General features: G+C 34.1%; 1 protein-coding gene across 1 annotated transcript in view; it reads right to left on the bottom strand.

Moving 5' to 3' along the window:
• The window catches only part of VPS50 (VPS50 subunit of EARP/GARPII complex), a 132808-nt gene that overhangs the window by 90971 nt on the left and 20469 nt on the right, over positions 1–21368 (bottom strand). Inside the window, exons 4-11 of the mRNA XM_021689524.1 lie at positions 21145–21216; positions 19106–19159; positions 18203–18273; positions 17405–17522; positions 17267–17302; positions 15959–16041; positions 2933–2975; positions 1234–1332 (exon numbers count right to left, since the gene is read on the bottom strand). Coding sequence (XP_021545199.1) covers positions 1234–1332; positions 2933–2975; positions 15959–16041; positions 17267–17302; positions 17405–17522; positions 18203–18273; positions 19106–19159; positions 21145–21216 — 576 coding nt within the window. The remainder of the gene's footprint in view (positions 1–1233; positions 1333–2932; positions 2976–15958; positions 16042–17266; positions 17303–17404; positions 17523–18202; positions 18274–19105; positions 19160–21144; positions 21217–21368) is intronic.

Genomic DNA, 21368 nt, shown 5'->3' with positions numbered 1-21368 from the left:
CTTTGTATTTATCCATCCTGCCTATATTTGTTATCCATACTGCTCTTTTTTAGACATGTCATGTAAAATCACACCTTTGGATCTCCTCTGCGTCATTCCCTTACATTGTTCAGGATGCTTCTCAATGGTTATCTTCTCAGAGAACCCTTTCCTGACTATCCTGTATAAATCAGTGCCTTCCATGACTCTATCCACTTATCCTGATATATATTTCTTTATAGCACTTGTTACAAACCAACACCCTGTCCATTTCTTTCTTTAATGTTTGCTTCCGTTACTAGAAGATAAGATAGATGAGGGCCCATATTGAGGTGTCTGGAGCAATGCACACAATAGGGGCTACTAAATATTTAATGAGTAAAAGAATTAGTCTGATGAGGGTAGTTAGAAGTTATAATCATATTTTCAAAGGTCTTTAAACAGGTCCAAAATTACCAAGTGTCTATCTTCTTGTAATTTCTCCTCAGTAGCTTAAGATGTGCAAAATAATTAAGTAAAAAACCAAATTTCTTTATTCAGACTTAAAATGCAAACAGTTTCAATGGTTTGGTAAATTCTTAGATCTCCTAAGAGATGGACAGGAGACCATTTGAGGGAAGAAAATATTTGTATCTATCATGTTTAGCTGTTTTATAAATAAGTGTATAATCCTGTACAAGCAGAAGGTACAATTAACTTTCAGTGACCCTTGTTGCAAATTTTTCAAGGAAGCCCTTGGGCAGTAAGAGAATGTAAAACCATGCACCGTGAGAGTAGTGAAGTCATTCGGAGAGTAAGAGAATCCCTTGAAAAATATGATAAATGAAATGGTGCTGTTTTACAGATAAACATATACACTACACAAAAGTTTACATACCACTTTGAGGGAAACATGCTGGCCCATCTCAGAACCATGAAGCTCCAAATTAAGTTCTTATTCAGGACAAAGAGCTGAGGTAAAAGACTACACATCCTCTCCAACTAAATTATCTTATAATAACACTTCAAAAAAAAAAAAAACTATATAAAATTGTGAAAATATTAAACCTGATAAACACTTCATAGCTCAAAACAAACTTCTGTCATGTTTTAATCATACTCCATACACTGAAACTATGTTAATACGGCATAAAAATGTACTTCGTTAAATGAAACTTTTTAAGGACACTACATTAGTAATATTCAGACTTGAGCATCCATAAAGATCAACAGATTCCTGATTAAGAAAAAAGCAAACATTCTTTCAAAACTAACCTGTGTTTTTCCAAGAAGTCGATAAGCCTGCTGAACCTTGGTATAATGGTTTATGTCAAAATTCTTGCAAATTTTAGAAAGAGCTACATCCAACTGTTCCTATGGAATTAAAACAAGAGGCAAGAGGCAGTTAAGGAATTGTTTCCAAGGTAATGAGAGGAAAGTGTTAAGACTAATTTTTCATTTTTTAATTAATAATCTAAAGATATTTACTATCACATTAGATTTAACAGTCAAAAACAAATTTAAATAAAAATATAAATAGATTGTAATTCTCATGTATTACCAACTATATACCAACTATAATCAAGTTTACTAAGATGTCATTAATAAATGAGGAATCTAAAGACCCATGCCTAGTGTTTCAAGAGACACAAAATAAGCGTAATAGTTACTAAAAGTATTTTACTTTTTATTTTTACTTTATGTTTCCTCATACATCTGCTAAAACTTACAATTATATGAACTGAATTTATAGGACTATTAAAAAATAATAACAGTCCTTCTATAATCACTGAAAAGTAATTCTCAACAAAACTACATTGACCTTAAAAGCACATACCCAAGATACATACTTTTATATCTAAATGCATCAACTGTTTAAGGATTTCTATTTCAATGATTTCATTTCAAAATAATGATTCTCTACATAACTACAGAATAATATTGTATACTCAGAGTGAAGAAATACTGAGCTTTCAAAAGAAAGTCCTCAATATTCAAATGATTATTTACTTAAGGGATTTTCAAAGCATTATCTTTGTGTTTATCAAATAAACTGCCATTCTTACAATTAGTAAATAACTGCATTTATGATGAAAACATACTTTCACAAAAGGTTGTTTGAAAGACCAGCCTCAGTTTTTACAAGTACTCTCATCAGAAAAATGATAAAATAAAATACCAGAAAATAACAAATAATTCTTATTTATTAAAATGAATACCCTGCTTTGCAAAGATTGCCAAGTAAAGAGATGAACTCTGAATAAATGTAGGAGGAAAAGTAAGACTTCATGCTCATAATGACATATCTTTTCCTTTCCATTTCTACATTTTGATGAACTGTATGAATAGTAGAAGGTTTAGGAATTTAGGAGGGTTCATCAGCCAATAATTATTCTTAAATAAATTAACTCACTGAACTAAAAAAGTTAATAATCAAAAAATAATTAATACATGGTAAATATTTTGGCTATAATTTACATGAAAACAAATCTATGATTAACAGTTTGGGGATCTTTCTGGATAGGGTGTTTTCAGATACAAAATACCATTTTCAGATCCCACAACTCCAATAGTATTTTTTTTTTAAAGATTTTATTTATTTATTTGAGAGAGAGAGAATGAGAGACAGAGAGCACGAGAGGGAAGAGGGTCAGAAGGAGAAGCAGACCCCCCGCCGAGCAGGGAGCCCGATGTGGGACTCGATCCCGGGACTCCAGGATCATGACCTGAGCTGAAGGCAGTCGCTTAACCAACTGAGCCACCCACGCGCCCCCAACTCCAATAGTATTATTGAGTTTACAAGTAGATTAGCATTAACTCAACCATGCACAGATATCCCAAATTAAAAAAAAAAACAATAAAGTGTTGTGATCTAGAACACTGGTAATAACACAGAAATCATAACATAAGATGCATATGTACTATTCAAAAGCCTCTGAAAAGAGAAAAGCACTTATGATGTAATCCTTCTTACCTCAATTTGTTCTAAAGTATCTTGAAGCTTTGAATTCAATTCACTATCAAATAAAACAGAGTTAGATGTGACTATCTTTAACAGAGACAAACTAAGTGCTCAAAAAATATACACTAGCTGAATAAATAATTCATAAATTCACAGATAAATAGTATGAGCAGTAAGATATGTTGATTCTACAGACAGGGCAATAAAGCAAGAAAAATAAAAGGAAAAGAATTAGAAAGAATAAAAGAGTCATAACTGACAGCAACAGAATTGTATAGGTAGAAACTCCTAAAGAATAGATAGATAAAAGCGAAGAATTCAAGAAATCAAAATTGATAGCAAGTTTTAAAGATTAAAAAGTATAATACAGATAAAAGGTAGAATTTCCAAAGTAAAATCAATTTCTATATACTAGAAACAAAGAACTAGACAATAAAAAATTTTAAAATACCATTTCAAAAAACCAAATACCTAGGAATAAATCTAATAAAAAATAGGCAATACAAAACTGAGCTAAAATAAAGAATACTGAAATACATGAAGATATATACCACGGAAACAAACTACAGCCTTCAATATCATTAAGATACCAGTTCTCACCAAAATGATCTTCTAGAATAACTAAAATTTTAATTAAAACTCCAGCAGGTTTTTCTTTCTTTGTGTATGGAAAATGCCAAGCTGCTTCTAAATTTATGTGGAAACTCAAATGATTAAGAATAGGGAGGAATATCTTGAAGAACAATGTTGGAGGACATATACTAAAATAGGTAAAGGTTATAAAGTCACAGCAATAAGACAGTGTGGTACAAACAGAAGAATTCATAAATTGATCAAACGAACAAGAATAAAAATAAAGGGCAAAAGGCTTGAACAGATACTTGACAAAGGAGATATCTGATTGGCCAATTAACATACAACAGGCACTCCAAGTAGGCATTCAGGAAAAGCAAACTGAACCTAAAATAAGACAACATAACAAACAACCAGAATAGCTAAAAATATTTTTTAAAAATTAAAAAAAATGACATCAACAAATGTTGGCAAGGATGCAGAACAAATGGAACACTGAATTCAATGTTGGAGGAAGGGGAAATTGATAAAACCTCTTTGAAAAACTGTAAGATCTACTGAAATTCAACATACATTCACTCAATATTCCAGGAGTCCTAGATACATATCTTACAGAAATGCATACACAACCTTTGCAGCATTATTTGTAATGGGCAAAACTTAAAGCAACACAATTGTCTATGAATAATTAAATGGATAAAGTATAATATATTTATATGATGAAATACTATAGCAATGAAAATGTGTCACCTGAATCTCAAAAACAAATTGACAAAGTCCACTATATAGAAGGTACTACATGATAACATTTATATAAAGTTCAAACCAGGCAAAACAAACCGTAGTGACAGAAGTTAGAACAGTGGTTAGATTACCTTGGGAGAAAAATGACTGGGACTGGGTATGAAGGACGCTTCTGGGGTAATAGAAATGTTCTATTTGCATTTCTGGGATGTAATTACACAACTATGTTCACTTTGTAAAAATTTATTTAGTTATACACTTTGGATATGTAGTTGAATCTGATTTTGTTCCCTTTAATTTTCCCTAGGTCAGTGAAAAAAAATTAAAAACCAGAACTGATATTATTTGAATTATAGTATTTCCTTATTAAAAAGGATCTGTGATATCTAACAAAATAAATACAATCATAGAGAAAATATTTTAACAAAAAAAATTAAGGCAAACTAAAATAAAATAGAACAAATGAAAAGTATAATTGTACAAGGTATTGTTTTACAACTGTTATCTGTTTATGAACTTGACTCTCAAGGTCCTAGCAGCCAAAACAAATAGGGAGGGTCCAAGTACACAATTTAGTGTCCATAATATCAAAAAAATTACCAGCACTCAAGGGAAAAACAAAACAAAAAACCAAAAAACAAAAATCACTTTTGTTGGCATTTAAGTTCTGGGAGAAAATTTTACCAGAGTCCTGAAAAAGGGAACAATCACCTTTTATCTCCTAAGGCACAACACCCTTGACAATAGCCTTATATAATATATAATAATGGATTTATGGATTCGTTGCATTTGCTTCTTACAGAACCTTTTATTTTTTTTTTTTTAAGATTTTATTTATTTATTTGACAGAGAGAGACACAGCGAGAGAGGGAACACAAGCAGGGGAGTGGGAGAGGGAGAAGCAGGCTCCCCGCAGAGCAGGGAGCCTGATGCGGGACTCGATCCCAGGACCCTGGGATCATGACCTGAGCTGAAGGCAGTTGCTTAACCAACTGAGCCACCCAGGCGCCCCTTACAGAACCTTTTAATGAAAGCTGAGGAAATAACACCAGAGTGATGAGACATATGTAGATACATATATAGATACGTAGATATAAAGCAATGTATCAGAAAAGTAAAACCAATAATACAAGTACCCATTTTTTGATGGTCTCAGGGATAAATGTCCAAATATATGGAGGAATTAGACAATTTGCTACAAATACTACTTATCATAAGCACACTTTTGATTAAAGTTGAGAACTGGAGATTATTCTAGTAAAAACTGAGACTGAGCAAAACTAGGTACTTTGACAACCAACAATATAGGGTTGATATCAGAAAAATTAAGATCTCTAACCAGGATTTATGCCTAGAAAAATAGCCACAGCCACAGACATAGGTTAAGGGAATATGTGTAGGCAGGACTGAGATTTTTCCTAAAAAAAAAAAGAAAAAGAAAAAAAGGGTTCTGGGACAATTTCTGTTCAAGAACAATGAATGAATGAATGAATGAATGAATGAATGAATGAAAATGAGACTTAAAGACCCCCAAATAATACACCAAAAATGATAGTCATGATAAGTACCTTGGCACTTAGAATTAAAAAGTTCCTCAGCTCCACCCCCTTCCCCCCAATACTACTTCTCCTACAGTTGTCCTTTCTCCCATGTTCTCTCTCTTTTTTTTTTTTTAAAGATTTTATTTATTTATTTGACAGAGAGAGACACAGTGAGAGAGGGAACACAAGCAGGGGAAGTGGGAGAGGGAGAAGCAGGCTTTCCCCTGAGCAGAGAGCCCCATGCGGGGCTCGATCCCAGGACCCTGGGATCATGACTTGAGCCGAAGGCAGACGCTAAACGACTAAGCCACCCAGGTGCCCCATCTCTCTTTTGATTCAGGTCATCACCACCCATTCAATCTAAGCTAGAAATCTCTAGATCATCTTTAATTCTTTCCTCTCTTCATGTGTGAACTGGTAAGTGAATCCCGACAATTCTACCATTTCAGTATTTCTCATATCCACCTATGCTTCTCTTTTTTCAATTATGTGTCCTAACTCAAGCATTACCACCTTTTGCTTGAATTATCTTAATGGTCTCCCAGTGAATCTCTGCACACAACACCCACACCCACCCTTCAATCCATCATCCATTTATTTGACAAACACCATCAGCTTACTGTATACCAAGCATTGTACAACATCCTCCAAAAAGCTCTCAGGGACAGCTCTGAGCAGGGGTCTCAATATTCTGCTTGATCCGGCAAACACAGTTTTTCCTCTAGCTTATATGTGAAAGGCTTCAGGCAAGGCCTGATCAGTCCTGTGGGCCTGACCATTTCCTGCTATCACACATCCAGCAGCTTCGTGTAAGTTACCTGCCTGGTCCCTACAGACATCTGAGTTTGCAGCTTGTAATTAAAGCAGAAATAAATTCATATTAATCCACTGCTTTAAAACCTTTGGTGGCTCCCCCAATAAACCAAACATAAAGCCCCAAATTAGTACAGCATGTAAGATTCTTAACAATGACATGAAAAATGAACTTCCCCTTCACTTTTCAGTGCCTACATTTTAGTCATGTGGACTACGGGCAATTCCCCTAAGAACCTCAGACCTTCATACCCTCTGTTCTTGTATATAATGTTCATGAGAACTAGAACATACTTTCTCCTTTTCTCACTCACAAATATCCATCTGTCTTTCCAGACCTATCCTAATGTCATCTTTTCTGGGATGTCTTTCCCTTTAGACTGTTCCGTTCAGTTTCACAATGCTCTGTTTCCAGCATCCCACATGATAGAAGGGAGTATCTGTGACTGTCCCCCTAAGCAGAGACTGTGGCTTATTCTCCAGGACTCCCTAGGACTAACTAAACTCACTGCCTGACTCACTGCTGAGTCAAATTTGTGATTCAAACAAAAAGAGTGAAATTTCCCATCACATTCCTTTAGCCCCTATTTTCTACCTCAATAAATAATCAGAGATAGAAAAAGAGAAAGGAGCATGTTTTAGAAGAAAAAGAACTGCACTGAAGTCTAGGTCTACAGGTGCATTAGCAAGAAGACAAGAGAGATAAGCAGAACTAAAGCAGTTCCACTCTTCTATCATATAAGGCTAAGAAGCTCATCTAAGGCTGAAGACAGAGACACAGATATAGAAAGGCAAGAATACCTGAAATAATAACTATGTTAGAATTGGTAAGCATATTTTTACAAGGAGTATCTTGAGTTTGGTGGAAAAATAAATATACCTAAGCTCATTCACAGTTGAGAGTAATGATTTCTTCAACTCGGCAATTGGAAAAAATGGGCTTTAGTGTTTATAAAATTATCATAAATCTGGATGGTTTTACTGCTTCTATTACTTATGGTTAAAATGACTCTATATCCTATGTATTAAGAGTTAATGTAAACATGGTAATGTAAATAGTATGTATAATATTTTAAATATAAAATCTATAAATCAAACATTTTGGCTTTAAAATGCTTTTAAGGGGCGCCTGGGTGGCTCAGTCAGTTAAGCATCCAACTCCTGATTTTGGCTCAGGTCATGATCTCAGGGTTGTAAGATCAAGCCCTGTGTCAGACCCCATGCTGGGCCTGCAGCCTGCTTAAGATTCTCTCTCTCCCTCTCCCACTGCCCCTCCTCCACCTCACTCCCCCTCCTAAAAAAAAAATGCTTTCAAAATCTACAAGTACATTTTGACAACAATTTACTACTAATTGAAAATACATATATAAAAATTATGTGATTAAGGAGTGTATATATTAACTGTACAGCCTTCAAAGAAACTTTTAGCCATCATTTAGAAACACAAATTCAAGCGATTTGAGTCAATTAATCAAAGTATGCTAAAAGGATCTATTCATAAACATTTGGATAAATAAAAGCTACATTATGGTCAAAAAAATTTACCAGTTCTCAGATGGAAGGCTAAAAGCTATTAAAGGCTATCTGCAAGCTGAATAGAATGAAGTAAACAATTTTGGGGGGCACTTTTAACATCACTACAGAAGATATTAAATATATCCATAAATAACTAATATTGTTCTCTTAAATAGCTGATCTAGGACATATACACTCATAAAATGAATCCTGGAAAGGTTGCATATGAATCAGAATTTTGTACGAATTTGACCATACAGAAAAGCAACATGGTACAGAGGTAATTAGCATCTTAGTGATCTTTCCCTGGTCTGTTATTAATGAGTCATGTGGTTTAAGTCTCTTTAATATTCCTGGGCATCAGCTTCCTATACAAAAGTGTGCTAGATCCAGAGGGTTGCTTCCCACCCTAAAGTTTCAAGATCCTATTACATGCTAAATATCAGTTACTCAATTACTGCATCTTTCTATATGATTCAGTGGAGTGCTAAAACTTATAAAATTAGCTTAAGTAAAATTTATACTTGCAAGTTTATACTGTATGTTCATTGACCCTGGATATTCCAGGTATTTAGATCAGAGATCTCTTCCAGTGGTTTCAATCTAGTCACAGCTGTCAAAGAGTTTATTAACATTCTTCAGAGAAAACCTGACTTTCAAACACTTTGAGGCTAACCCAACAATGGTGAGATACCATGAAGTGTCCACATGGTCTTTCAAACCATGTACAGACTGTAAAAGAACTCCAAAAATCACTGAACCTACCCAGATCTCTGTCCTCACTCTGTTCAAAAATCACAGTCCACTACTAAAACTACTACAGATATTCAAAACATCTCCAAACTTTATGAATTCTAATTCTAGAGCAGAGGTCAGGTCCAGGAGCCAAATCTAGCCAACAGCCTATGTTTCTAAACAACATTTTATTGGAACACAGCCACATGAACTTATTTACATATTGTCTATGGCTGCTAGGGCAGAGCTAAACAGTTGCAAGTGAGACCTTATGGCCCACAAAGCTTAAAATATTTATTATCTGGCTCTTTAAAGACAAAGTTTGCCCACCCCAGGCTAAAGTTCAACAGACCTTTCAGTTGGTCAATTGATCAAAGTTAAAACGAGAATATTTATACCTGTGTGTGTGTATGTCTATTTACATGTATGTTGAATGTTATAAGTACAATTGTATAACCGTATTTCATTCACCCATTTCTGATTTAGACCCAAAATCTTCTCATTTGAGTGGAGATTTAACTTCTTGGTTTTATATGAGCCAAATCACACACAAATTGTCTATACTTTCAAGTTTCAGTTTCTCTGTGATAAGTAGGAACTTAAAGACAAATGCAAAACAATCTGAATGCCAAATCACATTTAGTTACCTTATATCCCCATTTTTATGAGTTGTCTTATCTACTTTCAAAAACCTGTTTCATTAGTTTATTTACTTAACATAAAAACAGTAACAAACACAACTGGTAGAAACAGGTGTAGGAAAAAAAATACAACAAACTCAGCTACTGGAGATGAATAAAAATCGGCCTCCTAGCCACGAGCTTCTGCTGCATATAATAGTTATTACATTATCAGACAATATAGTGTAGTAGTGGTTAAGAGCAAAAAGCTCTGCATTCCAGGAGACCAAAGTTTAAATCCTGACTCTGCCACCTATTTTACAAAGCATCAATTTCCTCATCTATAAAATAGAAATGATAATAAAACCTCTGTGGAATATTTTGTCAATACCACATAAGAAAAGGCAAGGAAAATGATTAGTACAGTGCTTGAACACATAGAAAAGCCCAAAAAATGTAAAATATTATCACAACCATCATCACTATCATCACCATCATGATTCAATTTTTAAGAGCTAAAAAAATAAAGTGTTAGTGAAAAAAACCTTCTTAAAATCTAATTTAGAATTACTGTACAGTTGATGCCGTCAAAGCTAAACAGTGCCTAGCTTCTATTCACACTCTTATACATGTCAATATTTCCATTCCCATAGGGGTATAAGAAGCAAGCCATTCACAGCATGAACATTTCTGATGGTCTTTTGTTTATGTACTCTGTGTTTTTAACTGGCATATTATCCCACAGTCGTGCCTGTTAACTGCCTGTTATTATAAGCTCCTGGAGAACAAATACATTTCAAAAGCTCTTGATATAACAAGAAGCATCTCATGCAGATAAGGATTAAATAATATTTCATTCTTGTCTCATCATCTAGGAGTAAAGAGTCTGACACAAATGACTTTCCTAGACAACTGGCGAAATTTTAGAACACCAAATAAAAAGAGAAAAATCCTTAAAGTTTCTTTAAAAAAAAAAAAAAGGCACTATTTGTGAGAATGAGAATAGTATCTGACCCTGTCCTACAAACAGAAGGCTAAAAGGCAACTGAGTAATGCATTTAATTTTCCAAAAAAAAAAATAATTTTTCTTTCAATCATGGGTATGGACTAAATTAACATCATTTCAAAATCTGAAAATTGATTTCCCATATATTCCATATCAAAAAAATTTCTCAAAGGGATAACTGTAACAAAACTATAACAAAACAAGACAAAGGAACATATAAAAAAGGAAACATTATAGAAATGATAGCAGTTGAGTAGGACCTAAAAAAGGTGAAAAATGTTCAACAAATAAAAAAAACACCAATAGATTTTGATTTTCATGTAGAGAGAAAGGATTACTTTTCTTTTTTTTATAAGTCCAATCACTCTACTTAGTCCTGCAGATAATATTTATATAATCATGATATAATAAATACAATTTCTATTAGGTTAATTTTTCTGGAAGTAACCTACTGAGAAAACACAGAAGATTTAACTATAGCTGCAAAAGAATATAAATGTTATAAACTTGACCAAGTAAAAATAACAGTTTCACTAATATATCCTGGAAGACAGAGAAGAGAAGCAAAAGAAAGTATACCAAATTCCTATCTCTTATTGGTATTTTAATAGGAGGAGTAAACAGTCAGAGAATCAACAACTATTTACAATGATGAATCAGGAAAAAGATATTTTAACACAGTACTTTAAATTACAATGACATCTACTGGAAAAAAAACTAATAAGCTGTAAAAGTGGTTTACTTCAGGGAGTAGGAAAGAGAATGGTGGGTAAGGCAGAAAGAAACTTTTACCTTTTGTTTAAGACACTTTTGTTTAAATATTATGTTTTGCCATGAGTAGATTTTACTTTACATTATTTCAAAATGGCACAGCATGGGGGAGGGAGACAGAGGAAAACAAATTAAAATAAAAGATAAGGAGCGCAGGCAGTATGCGAATAGCATACTGTCAATAACTCGGCCCATAAAGACAGAGCAACAAGGACTCCAGATCTACCCATGGGTCTAGGTAGCTGGCCTGGTGACCCAGCCGAAACACTCACTGCTCCGAACACAATCCCAGGCAGAGTTCCTAGGTTCCCCTTGCCTGAACCTAGACAAAGACAGAGCATGACGTCTTGCTAGAAGGGAATCAAGGGCAATAGGGGACGCACAGTCCCTAGTATTGCTGTATTTGTACCAAAAAGCTGGGTTCATTATTCTAGGATTTAAAGAAGTTCTACAACCTACAATTTTTATTCCACTACCAAGTTCATATTCTGAGGGGGAAAAAAGGGTATTTTGAAGATTATGAGAAATTAAATACATGTGTCTATGCTAAAGTATAGTACTCGAGAAAGATATTCTAGTTCTGGTGGTATACAAACTTTTGAGTGCATAATCCAGAATGCTCTCAGATTCCCTCAAGTAGTTTCTTTCAAATGAAATAAACAATAAAGCAGTTTTGACTTTTAAAAATAACTTTTCTTGAAACTAATTTAGATAAATTTCAAGTGAAAAATAAATTAAATGCTTCATTCGCAGACATACTTTAACATAAACATACTGATTCCTATTCCCAGTAAATCCCAAATATATGATTCTGTCGATCAACTCAAGAAACATCAAATAATGTAAAAATGTTCCCTGTCAGTTGTAAAAGTGACAAAACTGGTATACTATCTTTTATTAAAGATGTTGAAACACATCACATCTCAAGGAAAATACAAGGTACTGAAGGGATACAAGTTTTCTTTCAGTTTTCAATCAACTGTGTACATTGTATTACTTGGTACTTTATGTATTAAGCTACACAGTCATATAACCTGAGACAGACAATACAGTCAAGGGTTCTTTATGCAGAAGCAAATATATGAATTCTGTTTTTCCTGCTTTCAGAATCTTAAGAGTCAGCCCTCAGTTGCCCCATGTAATCTACTCCTAAGACCACAGGGTCTCTCCCATCTACCAAAACCCTTTTTTCCAAAAGAAGAGCAATGTGACTAGCAAAGAAAAGAGAAACATACACTCTACCTAGGAAAAATTAAAAAGTGGACAAGCAGGTACGTTGTGCATATGAACTTGCCTAAAGTATATTAAAAAAAAAAAATTACACCAGAACCCAGAAATGCTTTGCATCACGGGTTGTTCTCTTAAGGACATTTCTAAAGTGAATATACTTCATGATTCTCTAGCCATCAAGAGAAATGAAAATAAATTTAAATGTTAAAGAAAATGAGAGTATAAACAGTTGGAAATTAGTTACTATTCCTCGGATTACCAGAGTGTCAAATGATTTTTCACTCTGATTCACTCAGGTCCAAGCAAAGATTAAATCTTGCCTTTGGTTAAATTCCACAGCTCCAGGTCAATGAAATGAATTTTTAAAGTGTTGATGAATCATGTCTGAGCAGTCCCAACCAGAGAGCTCAAGAACAGGTACAGTACTGTATTTAGAAGACCAGAGGAAAAAGAGCAAAAGAAAGGAAAATAAATGCACAAAATAAAAGAGGTACATCCAATTAATAAAGACATAAAAGGAAGAGAGAATAAAATTCCTTTCGTTTTTGTGGACTCAAGCTGACCTTCACGTCAACTAACTCTATCACCATAGCTCATATCCCATTATCTACAGGAAGTGAGCAAATTTCTCATGCTCTCCCAAGTAGGAACAGAAGTGTAAGACAAGAAAAAACGAGACTGGGTTAAGCAGGATGAATGGGGGCTAGCAGAGCACACAGTGCTGGTGTGTGAGGAAGAATCCCGGTAGAAGGCCTGGCATCGCCACCAAACAATTCCAACTAATAGCAAAGCTCTCTGAGCCACGCCGACATTGTCACTACATCACCAAGTTAAAAACACAACTCTAACAGAGGTCCTGCAAAGCCTAAGGTGAAATTAATTCCTTGGGACATTTTAATATATTTGTGCATGTATTTTTACCTATTTTCAAAGAATAAGACAAACTTTTCTTTTCTTTCTTTTTTTTTTTTTTAAAGATTTTATTTATTTATTTGACAGAGAGAGACACAGCGAGAGCAGGAACACAAGCAGCGGGAGTCGGAGAGGGAGAAGCAGGCTTCCCGCCGAGCAGGGAGCCCGATGCGGGGCTCGATCCCAGGACCCTGGGATCACGACCTGAGCCGAAGGCAGACGCTTAACGACTGAGCCACCCAGGCGCCCCGACAAACTTTTCTTATTACTACATGTACAATTCACATGTGTAAACACAGCATGCCTCCTATATAATGTACTCCCTAAAATAAAGCAATTATTACTTTAAGTTACCATTACTGATCTTTTCAATTTCAATCTTTTCACCAGGTCGGATAACTGTAGTCACAGCTCCTCCACATATCACTATATACCTTAATGAGAAAGTACTCAGAAGTCACTTCACACTAACTTTAAAAAGCCCAAATAAAAATTTCCTTAAAAAACATTTTGTATAGTTAACTCTCATCAAGTAGATAATTACTTTAGCACAGCCAAAATTTGTATTTATTGAGGAAAAACAAAGTGCCAACACATGTCACCCTCTACCTCAATTTCCTGCCATCAAATTTCCACACCCATTCTTTCCTATTATAATAGAAGGCGACCTTTTCAAAGTCACCTCTACTATAATCCCTACAAAGCCTTAGCATAATATTATGTCCTCTATTTTATTTTCAACCTCTCACTTTCCAGTAGATTTTCAAATATGCAAATTTCCCCCTCAATTCCACATCTCCCCTCTTCATAAAATTTTCTCATCCTATACTTATACTTCAGGCAAATCTATCCCAACAAAGTCAGCTATGATTTCTTTGGATAGATATTTTCAGTCCTCATTTTGCTTGTTATCTCTGCAACAAAGACTTCATCATAATACCCATAATCTCCTATCTACAACCCTCATACCTTGTCTTAGCTAACTCCTATGCCCCTCCTTCAAGTCCTCCTTAGTCTTGACCCCGAAGGAGTTAGATCCCAATGCTTCCTCTGTATGCTCAACACCCATCTCCCTAAGACCCCATCCCACCATCCCACTATGCCTTCTTCAATCCAAGCCCTTATTGATAAATTACCTAGGTAATCTAGAAAACCAGGGATTATAATGATTACATTATGTATAGTTCAACACTATTCAGCCAATTCTAAAGCAAAGCACCTGGCATATAATAAACACTCAGTAATGTATAACTGCCTGAATTATGTTCACCCAATCATATATAAGCTGTTCTCACTGTAACTCATTTATCACCACAAAATAAACTAAATGCGTGCTATGTCTCTTCAGGACCCAGAAGGCCCTTGTTAGAAATTTTCAAATACATTCAACATATTAGAGCTAATTCTCTATTTACTCAATTTAAACAAATCTAAATAACATAATCAAGTCTTTAATAGTGACAGTTAATCGGTGTCAAAATGGATAAAAACAAAACATCACTGGAACTACCCAACTATGCATTTCCTAATCAAATAAAAAGTGTGTTGATTCAGTATGCACAATCCTAAAGAAAAAAATACCATAAATATTAAATAGCATCTCTAGTGGGAAAATAGCTAGCTCTTATCCTACAACCTGCAGAGACCCATGATGTGGGAGTATATTAAAAGAAAAAAATTTAATTAAATCTGTACTAATGTTTTGGTCTTCCCTAATCCTTTTATTTTTCAGATACGAGCAATCAACATCTACAACATGGGTGCATCATGCTCACTAACTGCCAGAATTTCCATACAGGAGAGACTGAGGGGTTATGTTCTAGGATAGGTATGAATTTAATTTGAAACTGGGTTTGCTTGGCAAACACACGATTTTACTTAGATTGTATGTTTACCTGAGATGGTTTTAGAGGAATGATGGAAATTACACCTGGGGATTGAGCCTCCCCAAGGGACTGCCACCAGTAATGCAAAACCTTCATTTTAAGCAGACTAAAAACCCATTAATAAAGTAGAACTAATAGCAAAGGCTGCAATGGCCATTTTTACACTGTACATTTTAAAAATAACTAAATAAAAGATGTAACACATCAAATACATAATCACTTAAATATGACAAAGATGATTATGACATAAAATTAAATCACACTTAAATTTTCCAAAATAATTCTTATCAAGATGAGCCAAACATTTGAACTGTCTGGATGTGAAAAACAAACTGCAGTGATACTCTCAATATTTATAAGCTGGGCAAAGTTAAGGAGGAAAAATTCCCAAGAGATGCAAGAGAAATGTAAACAGATAAATTTATTCTTCTCTACTACTCTATAAATTGGAAAGAATATGAAAAAAAAAGTTTCAATGAGGTGAAAAGAAGGGGTAGGATTAAAAATATCTGATCTTTCACACCTTATGAATTATTATTTATAATTTCATTGTACTGCCCATTTATGAACAAGAATGCTAAACTAGAACATAACAATATTAATTTTCAATGTTCGTTAACATTGTGTGTTACACAGCTCATATGTTAAAAACTGACAACAGAGTCAGCTTTAAAATTTTTATATTACCTTACCTTATGCAACTGTAATGTTTAAAAGTGCTGGCGGCTTTCTGACATTCCAGGCACAACTGAATAGCTCCTGGATAGTCTTCCTCCTTAAGATAACAACAACAGAAGTCATTAAACAGGAAACATTTTTCCTAAAGTCCCTGAAAAAAATAAATCTCCACTCATACTCCATCCAAAAGTTACAGAACCAGAAAATTTTAAGTCCTCTTAAGTAAGGATTAGAATACCAATGATAAATAAATAATATAAAGAGACGACTAGCTCCAAGCCTAAAATGTATGCATAGAAAAAATATTCTTTTCCCTCATATACATAGTAACAGCTCTCTAAGACCATGACATGTGGATAAAGCCTACACAAAATAATAAGCTGCTTCATAGGGAAAGTGTTCTTTAACTGTTAATATATCTTCTTTCAGTAATGTTTATATAAAATGTTCCAAACCAGTATGAATTCCACTTGTAATCAACACTCAAGAGTTTTACCACCAAGAAATCAATAAATATTTTAAAACAAATAAAGTTGTTAGAAAGTGAAATATTCGGTCTATGGCCATACCATCCTGAATGTGCCCGATCTCAACTGATCTTGGAAGCTAAGCAGGGTCAGGCCTGGTTAGTACTTGGATGGGAGAAAGTGAAATATTCATTAATAACCTTTGAATGTTTTTATCATCTAAAGAGTAATTTAATGCCAAACGAAATTTTCATATGCATTTCTCAAATCTAAGTTTAGAAGTAACACGGTGATTACTGAAAACCATAAAAAAGTTTTCCTATGCTCATCTCTATAATTGGACAAATGTACTTCAAACCAGTGGGGATGCTGAGATGATGACAAAGTACCTACCTGAAGGACCTCAAGTATTATGGGAAACACACAAATTACCTTATGCTTTATAAAACAAGTACATAGAGAATGCTAAGAAAGCATCAAAGAGAAAACAGATGGCTCACTCAGGAAACCAATTACTATGAGATACCAAACATAACTCAAATATGACATATTCCTTAAATCATTCCTATATGCTTGATACAAAAGATAATTTTACTGCTATTTGGGTGCAAATGCAATCAATATACTGAAGTTAACAATCCCACATTGCTACAAAGTAAACATTTCCCCAAATAAATTTTTCTAAGTGAAATATGTCAATAGAAAAATGCTCTAGAGCAAGTACATTTACATGTCTAAAAATGTTCTTTATACCATGTAGCAATTTGAAAGAAATGCACATCTGAATGTTTTCCACTATAATTTTTCTATTTAATAGTATCAGGATCACCAAATTTCCAAACTTTGTTTACTTACCTCCAGCATTTCACTTAAGCGCACATCTGTTCTTTGCTGGAAAAAAAAAAACACACACACACACACACAAAAGTCAAAGGTAAATCTGTTTCAACCATAAAATTAAGTTTTAATTTTTAAATAGTAACCTGTATATACCAATGTTTTTATAGTTCTCAGAGATTTCAGAAGTCCAATCAGCAACTGACGTTTCCTTTGATTTGCAAGAAGGCCTAAACTAGCTTGAGTAAAACCTTCCTTGGCAATATTCAAGTGTCTGCAAAAAAGAAGAATAAATACTTAAATTTTTCTATTATAATAAGAACACTATTCACACAGAACAATTAGGCAACTGACAAGGTGATATCCTCAATTACTCTTAAAATCAGGGATTGTGACTACTATTTGACAAATGTATTCAACGGCTCAATCTCAACCAGCATTACTCAAAGCATGGTGGATGGACTGGTGCCAATCCTCAAACTGTTACTGATCCGTCACAAGAAAAGTACAGAAACGGAGAATAAGTATTAAAAAACTACTTAGAGCAAAAATTGATATAATAATTTTAAGTTTGATGAATCAATAAAAAAACTGAGACAACATTCTCTATGTCCTAGGTTATTTTCTTAGTATTTTGTTTTTAGTGCATTTTACAAAAATAGTAAAAAAAAATGGAAATTAAAAAAGAAAAAAAGTCTGATCCTTATAGTTTGAGAAGCATTAATCTAAACAATATAAAAACAGCAGTATGTTAAGGCCATAATGAGATTTACAGATATTTCATTTCACACATACTTTCTTAGTGCAGCTTTTAGATCATAATATATATTCAGTTAATGAACAGTATTCTAGAAACCATCGTCATAATAAAAACTCAATTATCAATGACAATTTCACAATTTTTCTTGAAATGTTTTCCAGCTTAAAAAACAAAATATTCATCAAATGCAATACCTCCTCCCATTTGTGCAGATAACAGCAGCTAACTGAAGACCCGTCTGTAATGAGGTAACTCTTTCAAGCTCCTATGGAAAAATTAGGTATAGGTTATTGTGGAGGCATTTTATTTTTCTTTATTATTCATACGATACTCTAACAAAAACTTTAGTGGGTTTCAAAGAAAAGCCTGCTTAGAAAACAAAGTAGCAACAAAGATAGCTAAAATTGAAAACTGTTGGTGTATCTTTCACAAAATAATTTAAAATGACTACTTTCAAATGATTTTCACAATGACATATGATAAAATATTTAGTCAGTATTGCTCATAAGGAAAACTAGATCCAACCTGTTTTAGACAGGCATAAACAAATACTAATAATACATCCACTGAAATGTTTCTACCCAACAGAACTTCAGAAGATAATCAAGGATATGACAAGTATGATTTCTGTTTCCTAAGATGCTTTGACAACAGATGTCTTCATTTGAACACTGGTAGGTATTTCAATGGATTTTGGAGTCTCTGATTTTCTGATTCAAAGACAGATTCAGTTATAAGATTCCAATTTTATTATCTTATAAAGACAGATTGTTACACTGCTATTGAGCAGTCATTATTAATGATCGACATGTTACAAAGTACACAGAAGGAATTTTCACTGGGCCTTCTAAAGTTTGGAAGAACCAAAGAGATTACTTTAAAATCAATTATAAAAAGTCACTTCTTCAGTTTGGTAAATTCCCCCAAATGAGAGAGAAAAACATACATATATAGCACCCCACACACATACCCCAAATAGAGTCAATATGTTGCTATAGAACTACAGACAAGAGAATAAATTATTTCAACACTTTCAAGTGTAAGTCACTTAGGCATTTTTAAAATTTTACTGTTAAAAATAACAAATATCATCCTACCTTTACATAAGCAGGCTGTTTTTCAAGGATTAAATCTGCTACTTTTTTAGAGACCTATAAAAACATGCAATCAAACAAAGGAAGTAAAAGAAAAAGCCACATACTTCCCGTTCCATTTTACATTTTAAATTTTTGTAAGAATATTCCATAGGTCTTCCCAATAACTTCTACAGCAGATATTGGCATGCTCTGGGCTATGAAATTAGTAAAAGGGATATAACAGAGAGCATAATACTTGGTCCTTAATAGAAACTCAATAAATGGTCATTATGACTGTTAATAATATGAGAATCATCTGATTTATTAACATGCACAAAGGTGTAAGATCTTTAAGGGCTTATTAAGATTTGCTTTTAAAAGACGAACTCGTAAGACAATCAGTTGAATTTATGGACACAGTGTCTGGGAAACAGAACATCCTGTACGCTTTAGATACTTTGTACCACCTAAAAAGACAAACAGTAATTTGGTCCTCTACTTCTGAAAACTTGAAAACGTGTTTTGGGGGGGATTTTTTTTGGAATGCTACGAACATACCTAGGGTTTCCTTGGTCAAGTCCATGAAAAATGTTAGTGTATGTAAGAATTATAATGATTTTGAATATGAGGCTCTTATTTCAGTTTCAGGGGCACCTGCTAGACTACACTACAGGTACTATGGAGCATGGCACATCCAAAGCATTTAGTGAATTTTTGCTCAAAAAACTCAATTAGTTGAGTTTCCCTTCCCCTTCCCCAAGCAACTGAGAACAAAGAATTACACATACATTCAACTATTGCATTAACCCTTCTATATTTTCTTAACTGCTTTGAATTTGTTTAGATATGAATTTATATAGATGTATAGACAGAAACTGGCCTAATTTTATCAAACTGGGGTTTTTTTTTAATAGTTTAAAATAGACAGTATAGTTGTTAGCCTGCACTGTGTCAGGCAGTGTACTAAGTGCTTTCCCTACATTATCTCAATCAGTACTCATAACAGTCTATTAAAATGGGTTCCTCATTTTCCAGATGAATAATCTTAAATATAATAGTAACTGACCCACAGCCCCCACAGCAAGGCCAGGATTCAAGCCCAGGTGTACCAAATTCTAAAGGTCACTGTGCTATCTGGCCCCTGTAATGGGGCCTCATTCCCTAAAGAATATTATCAGATCAAGTATAGAGACAGATGTGTACATATTTAAACATGCTGAAACCAACAGAAGGCAAAAGATGCCACCATCCACTGGAATCCAGTTCTCTAAAAGCACTTTTACCACACAACCCTCTATTGGTCAAGTCCCTTCCCAACACCACTGCTGCTACCCCCAGGGAGATCCCAGCACCCATTGAGACCTCTGAGTGTAGTACAAAAGAAGGAGAAGTATATCTTCCCTTATTTGTCAAATGTATTATTAAAAAAATAAATAAATAAAAATAAAATAAAATAATTATCAAGATCCCGTACTAACATTATTTAATCTACAGTATAGTCTAAGTTTTATTAAAGGAGCTCAGCCTTCCTCAGCAAGGAAAATCACAGAATCACAGAATTTTACAGCATCCAAGAAAATGCAGGCCTAACCCGTCACTTCACAGATTGAGCAAGGCTAAGTGACTTGCCCAATGCCAGACAATTAATCAGTGACTACAACTGTAACATTCTGAATCTTAGCTCTCTTTTCTCTTTGGGCCTATTTCAACTACAAGCCGGGGCCTTTATTCTGAGATAAGAAACTATAGTAGGGAAGTCATGCATGCATGACAAGGAGCCTAAAGGTACTTAGCAATCCAAAAAGAAAAGGTTCAAAAATCTTTGATCACATTCAGGATTCCAGAGAAAAAAACCTCTCAGTTCTAGAAGGAAATCTATATCAAGGTAATGGGAGGGAAACTGAATAGGCATTAAATTTTTAAATAAATGTATCATTGAGTCTGAGTCATGTTAAATAATATTTGTTTAACATGTTAAGTTAAACCATAAAATCTGCAAATATTACACCCCCCTGCTGTTTCATTTAGTTATGTCAGAAAGAAAGGTGTTTTTTACTTACTGCAGCTTGCTGTTGTTTCAATTTGTCTCTGTACTCCTCTAATTCTTGCAAATTGAGAACAGGAGGGAGTTTCTAAAAAATACCCATAAATGAAGAATAAAAAATAGTTTAATTTGGTTTCATTTACCTGCATACTTCTGACTTACAAACTATCATCTGTGCATGTAAAACAGTGCCTCATCCCATTCCCACCCACTCCTCTTGGCCTCCCCACGTTCCCCACT

This window comes from Neomonachus schauinslandi, chromosome 12 (assembly GCF_002201575.2).
Source record: "Neomonachus schauinslandi chromosome 12, ASM220157v2, whole genome shotgun sequence".
Taxonomy (NCBI): Eukaryota; Metazoa; Chordata; class Mammalia; order Carnivora; family Phocidae; genus Neomonachus; species Neomonachus schauinslandi.
The sequence above is the reverse complement of the archived record's forward strand: the minus strand, read 5'-3'. Positions and strand labels throughout refer to the sequence as shown.